General features: G+C 40.3%; 1 protein-coding gene across 1 annotated transcript in view; it reads right to left on the bottom strand.

Annotated features, from left to right (window-relative positions):
- The window catches only part of LOC129692405 (selection and upkeep of intraepithelial T-cells protein 2-like), a gene marked incomplete at its 5' end in the record, with an annotated part of 27,885 nt that extends 23,772 nt beyond the window's left edge, over positions 1–4,113 (bottom strand). The window contains 2 exons of the mRNA XM_055628744.1: positions 2,593–2,612; positions 4,097–4,113. Of these exons, the coding sequence (XP_055484719.1) occupies positions 2,593–2,612; positions 4,097–4,113 (37 nt within the window). The remainder of the gene's footprint in view (positions 1–2,592; positions 2,613–4,096) is intronic.
- Between the last annotated feature and the right edge of the window lie 8,361 nt (positions 4,114–12,474).

Here is a 12,474-nt window from a genome sequence, read left to right as displayed (position 1 = left end):
AAAAAAAAAAAAAAGAATGATTCACACAATCCCTTAAGACTCTACCAGAATAGCAAGATAGCACCATATAAAATTTCTTTCTTCTGCCATGGCCCTTGGAATAAAACAAGCTAAATTACTCTTGGGCCACAAGAATAACTTTCACAAATACCTAAAATTACTTCTTTTATCCATATAAATTATAGAATTATTTAACAATTTACATTTGTTAGAATTTTAAATAAAAGACAACTGACATTTTGAGACTATAAATCCATGATTATTCAATTTATCTAGGTTACCTTTGTCTATTTTATAGACTATTGGGTACTCTTGTGCCTTTTCCATCCCAGAAATCACACAGTAAAACCTTATCTAATTGAGGTTTCTGGGAATTAGACTCTGAAATAAAGAATTGCATGGAGGAACTTTATGGAAATGAAAATTGATCTTCTAGGGAGATAAAAGGCCTTGTACAATCAGATCTTTAAACAATGACAAAGAACCTTCATTGGTATAACCTTTCCTTGTACCAGAAGATGTATGAAGGCAGTTTGCTTTTGCTGGGTAAAATTCCCAGAAATTTTAGCTAAAAAATTAAAAATTACTAATTCTCACAGTCACTTGGAGAATGGTGCCTCAGTCCTGCACACAAATCTGAGTGTTCAGCAGAGCATCTTGTCTTTGACACCCAATACACTGCTTAATCCACATGCACAATAGAATGTGGTTATAGTTCTCAGAGATGTCATAGCTCATTCTAAGTCCATAACTAATCCTTACCATCTCTCTTCCACCCTGTGAGTGAACTCTTCCTACGAACAGATAATTGTATCACAGCATCTTTGTGAGTCTGTGTCACTCAACTGAAGTGATACCCTAGATCTTTATTCCTAAAATAACCAACAACCTCGTCATAATAGCATTTTTAAGTTAGGGCTGATAAGTTTGGCATTTCATGGGAGGTTAACCAACCTGAATGAAAGATAGTTTCATGGTGCGCACTTCTCAAAAATCAATCAAATTATATTGTATATTATAGCACAGAAGTCATAGATTATCATGAAAAGCCTCAGTGGACCACATAAGTGTCTAACTGATTAAATTATTCACTAATTACCTGAAATTGTCAACTGTTGAAACTATTGACAAGATTCAGTTTTTATTCATGAAGCATCTCTATTGTAAAAACTTTTCACAGTTTCAACAGCAGAAGAATATGAAGTGAACAGGGTTGGGGAGGGGGGTTGAGATCTTTGGAGATTGACTTGGTTTACTCACTATTGATTTCATAATAAAATATCTGTGCTTTCTTGATGTTTAAAATACCACCAGTTTTTATGGGAAGCACCCAGTTCCAGGAAACCACAGATAGGCTTATGGTTAACACCTCACACTTACCTGCTTACATAAATCAACTCAACCATTCAACCAGGATTAATCTTTATATTCTGCCAAGTCTCTGTTGAAGTCAAGTACAAACTCTAAACCCACTTCCAATGGACACAGGTACATATTTTTCTGAAACAAGTCACATCTTTACTTCGGGTATTTTATATCACCCTCCTGAGGTCAATAGCTCTGAATAAAAGCATTCAGTGAATTCACGTCAGATGAAATGAACCTATGCCACAAATACATTCTCCCCTCTCTCTCCATTATGTAACACTGTTTCTACCTCCTGACATTATAAGCACAAGTTATTCCTGCAAATGTACTGACAACTCTCTTTACTTACAATTTGCTTGGTATGAGATATCAAGATGGCATTCCTTATTCCATAAATAATGAAGTAACAAAAAAAATACTTTATCAACAACCAAATGGAAAAATACATAAAACTTTCTTTCAGACTTTAGAAAAATGAAAAAAAAATCAAGAAACTCTCTGTGCATTTTGTAGCTGCAAATGTTTTTATCTCCTCAGATTAGGAGATGAGATGAGAGCTGTACCAAAGATTTACTAATACATGGCTTGGGCAGAGCGCAGAACATTTCTGTTCAACTATCCCTAGGCATAGGCCTGGAAGCTTATAGCTTCTATACAATCTAATCATGAAGAAGAAATTATGGTAATAAACAATAAGATAATAAATAAAAATGAGATATGAATCAAATAAAACAGTCTAAAAGATACTGTGGAGTATATGTGCCATCCATCACATTGTTCAAAGTTAAATTGAGCAGTAATGATGTAAATTTGAAATAATAAAATTACTGTTCAAATTGATGTTTCTTGGTTATACTAAATATGTAAAAATATTTTCTCTTTTCTAACTTACTATTGTTGAATATTCCCAATTAATTTTTAATTAATTTGTTTATTTATTAAAATTTATTCACTTTGTATCTCAGTTGTAGCCTCCTCCCTATTCCCCACCCAATCCCACCCTTCCTCCCTGTTCTCCTCCTATGCCCCTTCCCTAGTCCACTGATAGGGGAGGTCCTCTTCCCCTTTCATCTGACCCTAGCGCATCAGGTCTCATCAGGACTGGCTGCATTGTCTTCCTCTATGGCCTGGTAAGGCTACTTCCCTCTCAGGGGAGGTGACCAAACAGCCAGCCACTGAGTTCTTGTCAGAGACAGTCCCTGTTCCCCTTACTAGGATACCCACTGGAAGACTGAGCTACCATGAGCTACATCTGTGCAGGGGTTCTAGGTCATCTCCATGCATGGGGTTAAAATATCAGTCTCAGAAAAGACCCCTGTGCCCAGATTTTTTGGTTCTGTTGCTTTCCTTGTAGGGCTCTTGTCCCCTCCAGGTCTTTCATCTCCCCCTTTGATCATAGGATTCCCTGAACTCTGCCCAAAGTTTGGCTATGAATCTCAGCATCTGCTTTGATACCCTTCTGGGTAGAGTCTTTCAGAGTCCTTCTGTGGCGACTCCAATCCTGTTCCCTGTTTTCACCCTCTTCCAATGTCTATCCCATTTGCCTTTCTGAACGAAGATTGATCATCTTACCCAGGGTCCTCCTTTTTGCTTAGCTTCTTTAGTTGTACATATTTTAGTATGTTTATCCTATTTTATATGTCTAATATCCACTTTATAAGTGAGTATATACCTATTCATTTTATTCTACATGTGTTTTTCCTGTATGTATTATCTTGTTCTGATAGCATTGGTCTATCATATACATGTCTCAGGAAACATGAATAGTTTTAATCTTTATATTTTAATTAGCCTATAAAGCAACAGGTTTAATATCACTCATGCTTAGTTTTGGTTGATTTCCCCATGTCCAGTTTTCATTCCATCTTCCTCACACCATTCCAGTGTTCAATTCTCCCCTATATTTCTATTTTTCCCTTCCATTTTCATATCAAATGTGTTCAATCCTTCACTTAAACCATTGTTTTTCTTTCATCTCACATTTCTTTCTTTTTTTTTTTTTTTTAGTTTCTGAACTCTACCCACAGGTTTCTACCTCAATGCACATAATAATAATTAGAAGTCAGGATCTGCATAAGAGAATGGGATTTGTCTGTCTAAGCTAGGGTTATTTCACTTAATAAAGTATTTTACAGGTGTACCATTTCCCTACAAATTTCAGTTTCAGTTTTTGTTATGGCTGAATAAAACTCTTATGTGTGTATAAATCACATTCCCATTATCCATTGATGTGTTGGTGGGTATCTAGGCTGACTCAATCCCACTGGTGTTGTGAAAAGAGCAATGATAAGCATGAATTAGCAAGTATCTCTGTAGCAGGATATAAAGCTCTAGAATGCTATAGTTTAATGTCCTTAGTTATCAGGGAAATGCAAATAAAAACAACCCTGACATTTCACCTTAAATCCATCAGAATGGGTAAGATCAAAAACTCAAGTGACAACACATGGTAACAAGGATGTGGAATAAGAGCGATGCTCCTCTATTACTGGTGGGGGTACAAACTTGTATAAACATTGTGGAGATAAATCTGTCAGTCTCTCAGAGAATTGGGAATAGTTCTACCGCAAGACCCAGCCATACCACTCCTGGGCATATATCCAAAAGATGCTCCACCACACCACAAGAACACTTGCTGAACTATGTTCATAGCCGCTTTATTCTTACTAGCCAAAAACTAGAAACAACCTAGATGCTCCTTAAGAATGGAAAATACCAAAAGAAAATATGAAGAAAATGTAGTACGTTTATACAATGGAATACTACTCCGCTGTTTAAAACAAGGATGTCACGGAATTCACTGGTAAATGGATGGAAGTAGAAAATATCATGAGTGAGGTAAGCCAGACTCAGAAATTCACAGTTTTTATGTTCTCACTTATAAGTGGAGCCATAAAATATAGGATAACAAGGCTGCAATCTACAGACTCAAAGATTCCAAGTAACAAGAAGGGCCCACGGAAAGATGCTTAAATCTCAATCAGAAGGGGGAATAAAATAGACATCTTAAGTAGTTGGAAGGAAGGAGGTGAGTGGGAGAGAGGTAGGCAGGAGACTAGGGGTAGGGATGCATTGGGGGGGACTGAGAGAGAGAATAGAAATCAGTGGGGGCGGTTGCATCTCTGTGAAGGGGGAGGCTTCTGGGTATCTATGGGGCTGACTCTAGCTAAGACTTCTAACAGCAGGATATAATGGAGACTGAAGAGGCCACCTCCTGTAGCCAGGCTTGACTTCCATTGGAATAAGGGGGACACCAACTCATCCACAAAATCTTTGACCCAAAATTTGTCTTTTCTACAAGTAGAACAGGGATAAAGATGGAGCAGAGATCAAGGAAATGGCCAAGCAATGACTTGTCCAACTTAAGACCCACATGGGAGAGAGCCAACCCCTGACACTATAAATGAAGGAGCCTAGCATAAGTATCTTCTGAGAGGCCTCATCCAGCTGCTTATAGAAACATGTACAGAAACCCACAGCCAAACAATAGACAAAGCTAGGGGAGTCTTGTGGAAGAGTGGGAAGAAGGATAGAGGGAGCCAGTGGGATGAAGGACACCACAAGAAGACCTACAGAGTAAACTAACCTGGAGATATGGGGCTCACAGAGACTTCACCAACCAAAAAGCAAGCATGTGTAGGTTCCCTACACAAATGTAGCGCATAAGCAGCTTGTTCTTCTTGTGGGTCTCCTAACAATTCGAGTGGGGGCTGTCTCTTACTCTGTTGCCTGACTTTGGATCATTTTCACATACTGGACTACCTTGTCTGGCCTCAATGGTTGAAGATGTGCCTCATTCTGGTATAACTTGATATCCCAGTGTGGGTTGGTATCTAAAGGGCCTTAATTTCTCTGAGAAGGGGACAGGGGAGTAAGGAGGTGAGGTTGGGACTGGGATGAAATGAGGGAGGGGCTGCTACCATGCTGTAAAGTGAATATACTAATAATAACAGAAATAAAAGATAATGAAGGAGTTGCTTTTCTTTGCAGAAGGCTGATACAGGACTGCTAATTTGTTTTTTTGTTTTGTTTTGTTTTTTGACCACTGGGATTTTGTGTGTGCGTGTCTTTGTTTTTGTTTTTAATTTTTTTCTTTTTTTTAATTTTTTATTAATTACACTTTATTCATTTTGTATCCCCCCATAAGCCCCTCCCTCCTCCCCGCCCAATCCCACCCTCCCTCCCCTTTCTGCATGCATGTCACTCCCCAAGTCCACTGATAGGGGAGGTTCTCCTCTTCTTTCTGATCTTAGTCTATCAGTTCTCATCAAAACTGGCTGCATTGTCCTCTACTGTGCAGCCTGGTAAGGCTGCTCCCCCCTCAGGGGGAGGTGATCAAAGAGCAGGCCAATCAGATTATGTCAGAGGCAGTCCCTCTTCCCATTACTATGTAACCCACTTGGACACTGAACTGCCATGGGCTACACCTGTGCAGGGGTTCCAGGTCATCTCCAAGAATAGTCCTTGGTTGGAGTATGAGTCTCTGGGAAGTTCCCTATGTTCAAATTATCTTGTTCTGTTGCTCTCCTTGTGGAGTTCCTGTCCCCTCCAGCTCTTACTATTTCCCACTTCTTACATAAAATTCCATTCACTCTGCCCATCAGTTGGCCATCAGGCTCAGCATCTGCTTTGACAGTCTATACTGCAGAGGCTTTCAGAGGCCCTCTGTGGCAGGTTTCAAGGTTGTTTCCTGTTTTCTTCTGGCTTTCAGAGGCTCTCTGTAGCAGGTTCCGAGGTTGTTTTCTATTTTCTTTTTCTTCTGATGTCCATCCTCTTTGCCTTTCAGGATGGGGATTGAACATTTTAGTTAGGGTCCTCTCTTTTGCTTAGTTTGTTTAGATGTACAGAGTTTAGTGGGTTAATTTATATTGTATGTTTATATGAGTGAGTATATACCATGCATGTCTTTTTGCTTCTGGGACAACTCACTCAGGATGATCCTTTCCAGGTCCCACCATTTACCTGCAAACTTCATGATTTCCTTATTTTTCATTGCTAAGTAATACTCCATTGTATAGATGTACCACAGTTTCTGCATCCATTCTTCAGTTGAGGGGCATCTGGGTTGTTTCCAGCTTCTGACTATTACAAATAAAGCTGCTACAAACATGGTTGAGCAAATGTCCTTTTTGTGTACTTGCGCCTCTTTTGGGTATATGCCTAGGAGTGGTATGGCTGGATCTTGAGGAAGCGCTATTCCTAGTTGTCTGAGAAAGCGCCAAATTGATTTCCAGAGTGGTTGTACCAGTTTACATTCCCACCAGCAGTGGAGAAGGGTTCCCCTTTCTCCACAACCTCTCCAGCATGTGTAGTCCCTTGAGTTTTTCATCTTGGACATTTTGATGGGTGTAAGGTGAAATCTCAGGGTTGTTTTGATTTGCATTTCCCTAATGGCTAATGAGGTTGAGCATTTCTTTAAGTGCTTCTCTGCCATTCGATATTCCTCTGCAGAGAATTCTCTCTTTAGCTCTGTTCCCCATTTTTTAAGTGGATTACTTGGTTTGTTACTTTTCAGCTTGTTTAGTTCTTTACATATATTGGATCTGAGTCCTCTGTCAGATAAAGGGTTGGTGATGATTCTTTCCCAATCTGTAGGCAGTCGCTTTGTTTTGATGATGGTGTCCTTTGCTTTACAGAAGCTTTTCAATTTCATGAGGTCCCATTTATTGATTGTTGCTCTTAGAGACTGTGCTGTTGGTGTTCTGTTCAGGAAGTTTTCTCCTGTACCAATGAGTTCTAGGGTATTCCCCACTTTTTTTTTCTAGCCGATTTAATGTGTCTGGTTTTATGTTGAGGTCTTTGATCCACTTGGACTTCAGTTTTGTGCAGGGTGATAAGTATGGATCTAGTTTCATTTTTCTACATGTAGACATCCAGTTGAACCAGCACCATTTGTTGAAGATGCTATCTTTTTTCCATTGTATGGTTTTGGCATCTTTGTCAAAAATCAGGTGTCCGTAAGTGTGTGGGTTTATTTCTGGGTCTTCTGTTCGATTCCATTGATCCACCATTCTGTTTCTATGCCAGTACCATGCAGTTTTTATAACTGTTGCTCTATAGTACAGCTTGAGATCAGGGATGGAGATACCTCCAGAAGATCTTTTATTGTAGAGGATTGTTTTAGCAATTCTCGGTTTCTTGTTATTCCATACGAAGTTGAGAATTTTTCTTTCCAGGTCTGTAAAGAATTGTGTTGGCAATTTGATGGGAATTGCATTAAATCTGTAGATTGCTTTTGGTAAGATGGCCATTTTTACTATGTTAATCCTGCCAAGCCATGAGCATGGGAGATCTTTCCATCTTCTCATATCTTCCTCTAATTCTTTCTTCAGAGACTTGAAATTTTTTTCATACAAGTCTTTGACTTGCTTGGTTAGGGTTACACCAAGGTACTTCATGTCATTTGTGGCTATTGTGAAGGGTGTTGTTTCTCTAATTTCTTTCTCAGCCCTTTTGTCTTTTGTATACAGGAGTGCCACTGATTTTTTTGAGTTAATTTTGTATCCGGCCACTTTGCTGAAGGTGTTTATCAGCTGTAGGAGTTCCCTGGTAGAGTTTTTGGGGTCACTCATATATACTATCATATCATCTGCAAATAGTGATAATTTGACTTCTTCCTTTCCCATCTGTATCCCCTTGATCTCCTTCGACTGTCTTATTGCTCTAGCAAGGACTTCCAGCACTATGTTGAAGAGATATGGAGACAGTGGGCAGCCTTGTCTTGTCCCTGATTTTAGTGGGATTGCTTTAAGTTTCTCTCCGTTCAGTTTGAGGTTGGCTATAGGCTTGCTGTATATCGCCTTTACTATGTTTAGATATGTGCCTTGTATCCCTGATCTCTCCAATACTTTAAACATGAATGGATGTTGGATTTTGTCAAATGCTTTTTCAGCATCTAGGGAGATTATCATGTGGTTTTTTTCTTTCAGTTTGTTAATATGGTGGATCACATTGATGGATTTCCGTATATTGAACCACCCCTGCATACCTGGGATGAAGCCTACTTGGTCATAGTGGATAATATCTTTGATGTGTTCTTGGATCCGGTTTGCAAGTATTTTGTTAAGTATTTTTGCATCAATGTTCATAAGGGAGATTGGCCTGAAATTCTCTTTCTTTGTTGAGTCTTTGTGAGGTTTAGGTACCAAGGTGATTGTGGCTTCATAGAATGAGTTTGGTAATGTCCCTTCTGTTTCTATTTTGTGGAATAGTTTGAAGAGAATTGGAGTTAGCTCTTCTTTGAAGGTCTGGTAGAATTCTGCGCTGAAGCCATCTGGTCCTGGGCTTTTTTTGGATGGGAGACTTTTGATGACTGCTTCTATTTCTTTGGGGGATATAGGACTATTTAATTGATTTACCTGGTCCTGATTCAGCTTTGGTGAGTCAAATTGATCAAGAAAATTGTCCATTTCATTTAGATTTTCAAATTTTGTGGCATATAGACTTTTGAAGTAAGTCCTAATGATTGTTTGGATTTCCTCAGTGTCTGTAGTTATGTCCCCCTTTTCATTTCTGATTTTGTTGATTTGGGTGGTGTCTCTCTGCCTTTTAGTTAGCTTGGCTAAGGGTTTGTCGATCTTGTTGATTTTCTCAAAGAACCAGCTCTTGGTTTCATTGATTCTTTGAATTGTTTTATTTGTTTCTAATTGATTGATTTCAGCCCTGAGTTTTATTATTTCCAGCCGTCTACTCCTTTTTGGTGTGTCTGCTTCTTCTTTTTCTAGGGTTTTTAAGTGGGCCATTAAGTTGCTTGAATGAGCTGTCTCGAATTTCTTCTTGAAGGCACTTAGTGCTATGAACTTTCCTCTTAGCACTGCTTTCATTGTGTCCCACAAGTTAGGGTATGTTGTGTCTTCATTTTCATTCAGTTCTAGAAAGGCTTTAATTTCTTTCTTTATTTCTTCCCTGACCCAGCTGTCATTTAGTAACAAGTTGTTCAGTTTCCATGTGTGTGTAGGCTTTTTGCTATTTCTGTTGTTGTTGAAGTCCAGCTTTATTCCATGGTGATCAGACAGGATACAAGGGATTATTTCAGTCTTCTTGTATCTGTTGAGGCTTGCTTTGTGACCAACTATATGGTCTATTTTGGAGAAGGTTCCATGAGGTGCTGAGAAGAAGGTAAATTCTTTTGTGTTTGGGTGTAAAGTTCTGTAGATGTCTGTGAGGTCCATTTGATTCATGACCTCTGTCAGAGATATTGTTTCTTGGTTTAATTTCTGTTTTGTTGACCTGTCCTTTGTTGAGAGTGGGGTGTTGAAGTCTCCCACTATTAATGTGTGGGGATCTATATGTGGTTTAAATTTTATCAATGTTTCTTTTACAAATGTGGGTGCTCTTGCATTTGGGGCATAGATGTTCAGGATTGTGATGTCTTCCTGGTGGAATTTTCCTTTGATGAGTATGAAGTGTCCTTCCTCATCTCTTTTTATTAATTTTGGTTGAAAGTCTATTTTATCAGATATTAGAATGGCTACTCCTGCTTGTTTCTTCGGTCCATTTGCTTGGAAAGTCGTCTTCCAACCTTTTACCCTCAGGTAATGTCTATCTTTGTGTCTTAGGTGTGTTTCTTGTATGCAACAGATTGCTGGGTTTTGTTTACGTATCCATTCTGTTAATCTGTGTCTTTTTACTGGAGAGTTGAGTCCATTGATGTTGAGAGAGATTAATGACCAGTGGCTGTTAGATCCTTTAATTTTGATGTTGGCTGTGTTCATAAGGTTGTGTGCTTGGTTGCTTTTTGTTTTGCTGTAGTAAGGTTAATTATTTCCTGTGTTTTCTTGACAGAAGCTAATTTTCTTGGGTTGTATTTTCCCTTCCAGTGTCTTCTGTAATGCTGGATTTGTGTGTAGGTATTGTTGAAATTTGTTTTTGTCATTGAATATCTTGTTTTCTCCGTCTATGAGGACTGAGAGTTTTGCAGGGTATAGTAGCCTGGGTTGACATCTGTGTTCTCTTAGGGTCTGCATGATATCTGTCCAGGCCCTTCTGGCTTTCATAGTTTCTGTTGAAAAGTCAGGTGTGATTCTAATGGGTTTGCCGTTATATGTTACTTGGCCTTTTTCCCTTGCAGCTTTTAGTATTTTTTCTTTGTTCTGTATACTTACTGTTTTGATTATTATGTGGCGGGAGGATTTTCTTTTCTGGTCAAATTTGTTGGGTGTTCTGTAGGCCTCATGTATCCTTATTGGCTTCTCCTTTAACTTGGGGAAATTTTCATCAATGATTTTGTTGAAAATATTTTCTGGGCCTTGGAGAAGGGAGTCTTCTTTTTCCTCTATTCCTATTATTCTTAGGTTTTGTCTTTTCATATTGTCTTGGATTTCTTGGACGGTCTGTGTCAGGAATTTTTTGGATTTAACATTTTCTTTGACAGATACATCGATTTCTTCCATTGTATCTTCTACACCTGAGATTCTTTCTTCCATTTCTTGTATTCTGTTGGTTATGCTTACCTCTGTAGTTCCTGTTTTCTTCCCTAAATTCTTCCTCTCCATTATTTCCTCCATTTGTGTTTTCTTTAATTTTTCTAGTTCTATCTTCAGGTCTTGAGTTGTTTTGTTTACTTCCTTCACCTGTCTGCTTGTAATTTCCTCTTTTTCTTTTAGTTCCTTCAACTCTGTCTCTCTGATTTCTTTCAGTGATTTAATTATTTCTTCTCTGAAGGCCACAAGCTGTTTGGCTGCATCTTCCCGTATTTCTTCACGGATGGCCCTAATCTGCTTGTCTTTATCTTCCTCCATTTATTTACGGATAGCCATGATCTGTTTGGTTTTATCTTCTTCTAATTCTTTATGTATTTTATCTGTTTCCTCTATTATTCTCTTCATCAACATAGATGTAAGGTCATCTTCTTGATTTTCTATTATGCTGCATTGTTCAGGGCTGTTCGCCCCTGGATGGCTGGGTTCTGGAGATGCCATATTGCTCTGTCTTTTGTTGGTTGAGCCTTTACGCTGACCTCTACCCATTGGGCTGATTTAGGTGTTGGTTGTTAGTTTCTGTGCTTCCTGGAGTCCTGAGGTAGGGAGTATCCCCTTGGCCGGAAGATGGTTTTTCCTGAAGGAGTCCTTCTCTGCTTTTTGGTTATGGTCAGTGTATGGCCAGTGTTTCTCCGGAGTTGCCACTGCTCATGTCAGGTTTATAGCCCTGAGTAGTAGCTGTGGTCTATGTTAGGCGGGGGGGATCTCCTCTTACCCATAGAATTTCTCAAGACAGCTGCCCCACTGCTGGGTTTCTTGTTATAAATTTAGTGTGCTGCTGCTCACTAAATTTCCATGTACAATCCTCTTGAAAAACCTGCTGATTCCCTAGCTGTGGGGTTTTCTCCCAACAGGGAAACTCAGTCTGTTATCCTGGGGCGCACAGTTCTGTCTGAGAAAGTGGGAGGTGCACTCAGCAAGTCTCTGGGCCAAAGGCTGATTGCTCCGCTCTGGACCTGGAGAATGTGCACCTAGGTTGAGTTGGCGCCTGGGGGCACTGCTCTGGTCTGGAGGCTGGGTGCCTCACTCTGGACCAGAAGCTGTGTGTCTCTGTCTGGGATGGCGACTGTAGGCACCGCTCTGGTCCAGACGCTGTGGATGCAGCCCCCCTGAAGGATCAGGGATTCCCACAGTTTTGGCAGTCCAGCCAGGGACAACTGGCCGATCCCTGGCACAGTATCTGAGGGCTGCTGTAATGGCTCTTCGGCTCCTGCAGGTCCGAGGATGCAGCTGTGTGTCCCAGTGCCCCAGGGGAACTCAACAATGGCGGCAGAGCACAGTGCTCCTGCCTGCACTAGAGTCTGTGTGAGTCCAGGAAGTGTTTTGGTGCTGGGTGTCCTAAGCGTTAGAACTGCTAACTCCCTCCGCTGGCGGTTTCCTCCTGCTAGAGACACGCAGTCTGGTGCCCTGGTGCCCTGGTGCCCACAGTTCTATCTGAGGCGGCGAATCACGCGCGCAGCCTGGGCTCCGTGCAGGAGCCTGGGTTCCCGGCTCTGGGTCCGGACTGGCTCTTGGGGCACCCGCGGAACCCGAGTCTTTTCCAGGGGATGTCTGGGTAACCTGGGGTCGGTCCCAATTGTTTCCTGCTCCGTGGGGTTATCTCTCGACTGGGAAATCCAGTCTATGG

This window comes from Psammomys obesus, unplaced genomic scaffold (genome assembly GCF_907164565.1).
Source record: "Psammomys obesus unplaced genomic scaffold, mPsaObe1.curated_primary_1811, whole genome shotgun sequence".
NCBI lineage: Eukaryota > Metazoa > Chordata > Mammalia > Rodentia > Muridae > Psammomys > Psammomys obesus.
The sequence above is the reverse complement of the archived record's forward strand: the minus strand, read 5'-3'. Positions and strand labels throughout refer to the sequence as shown.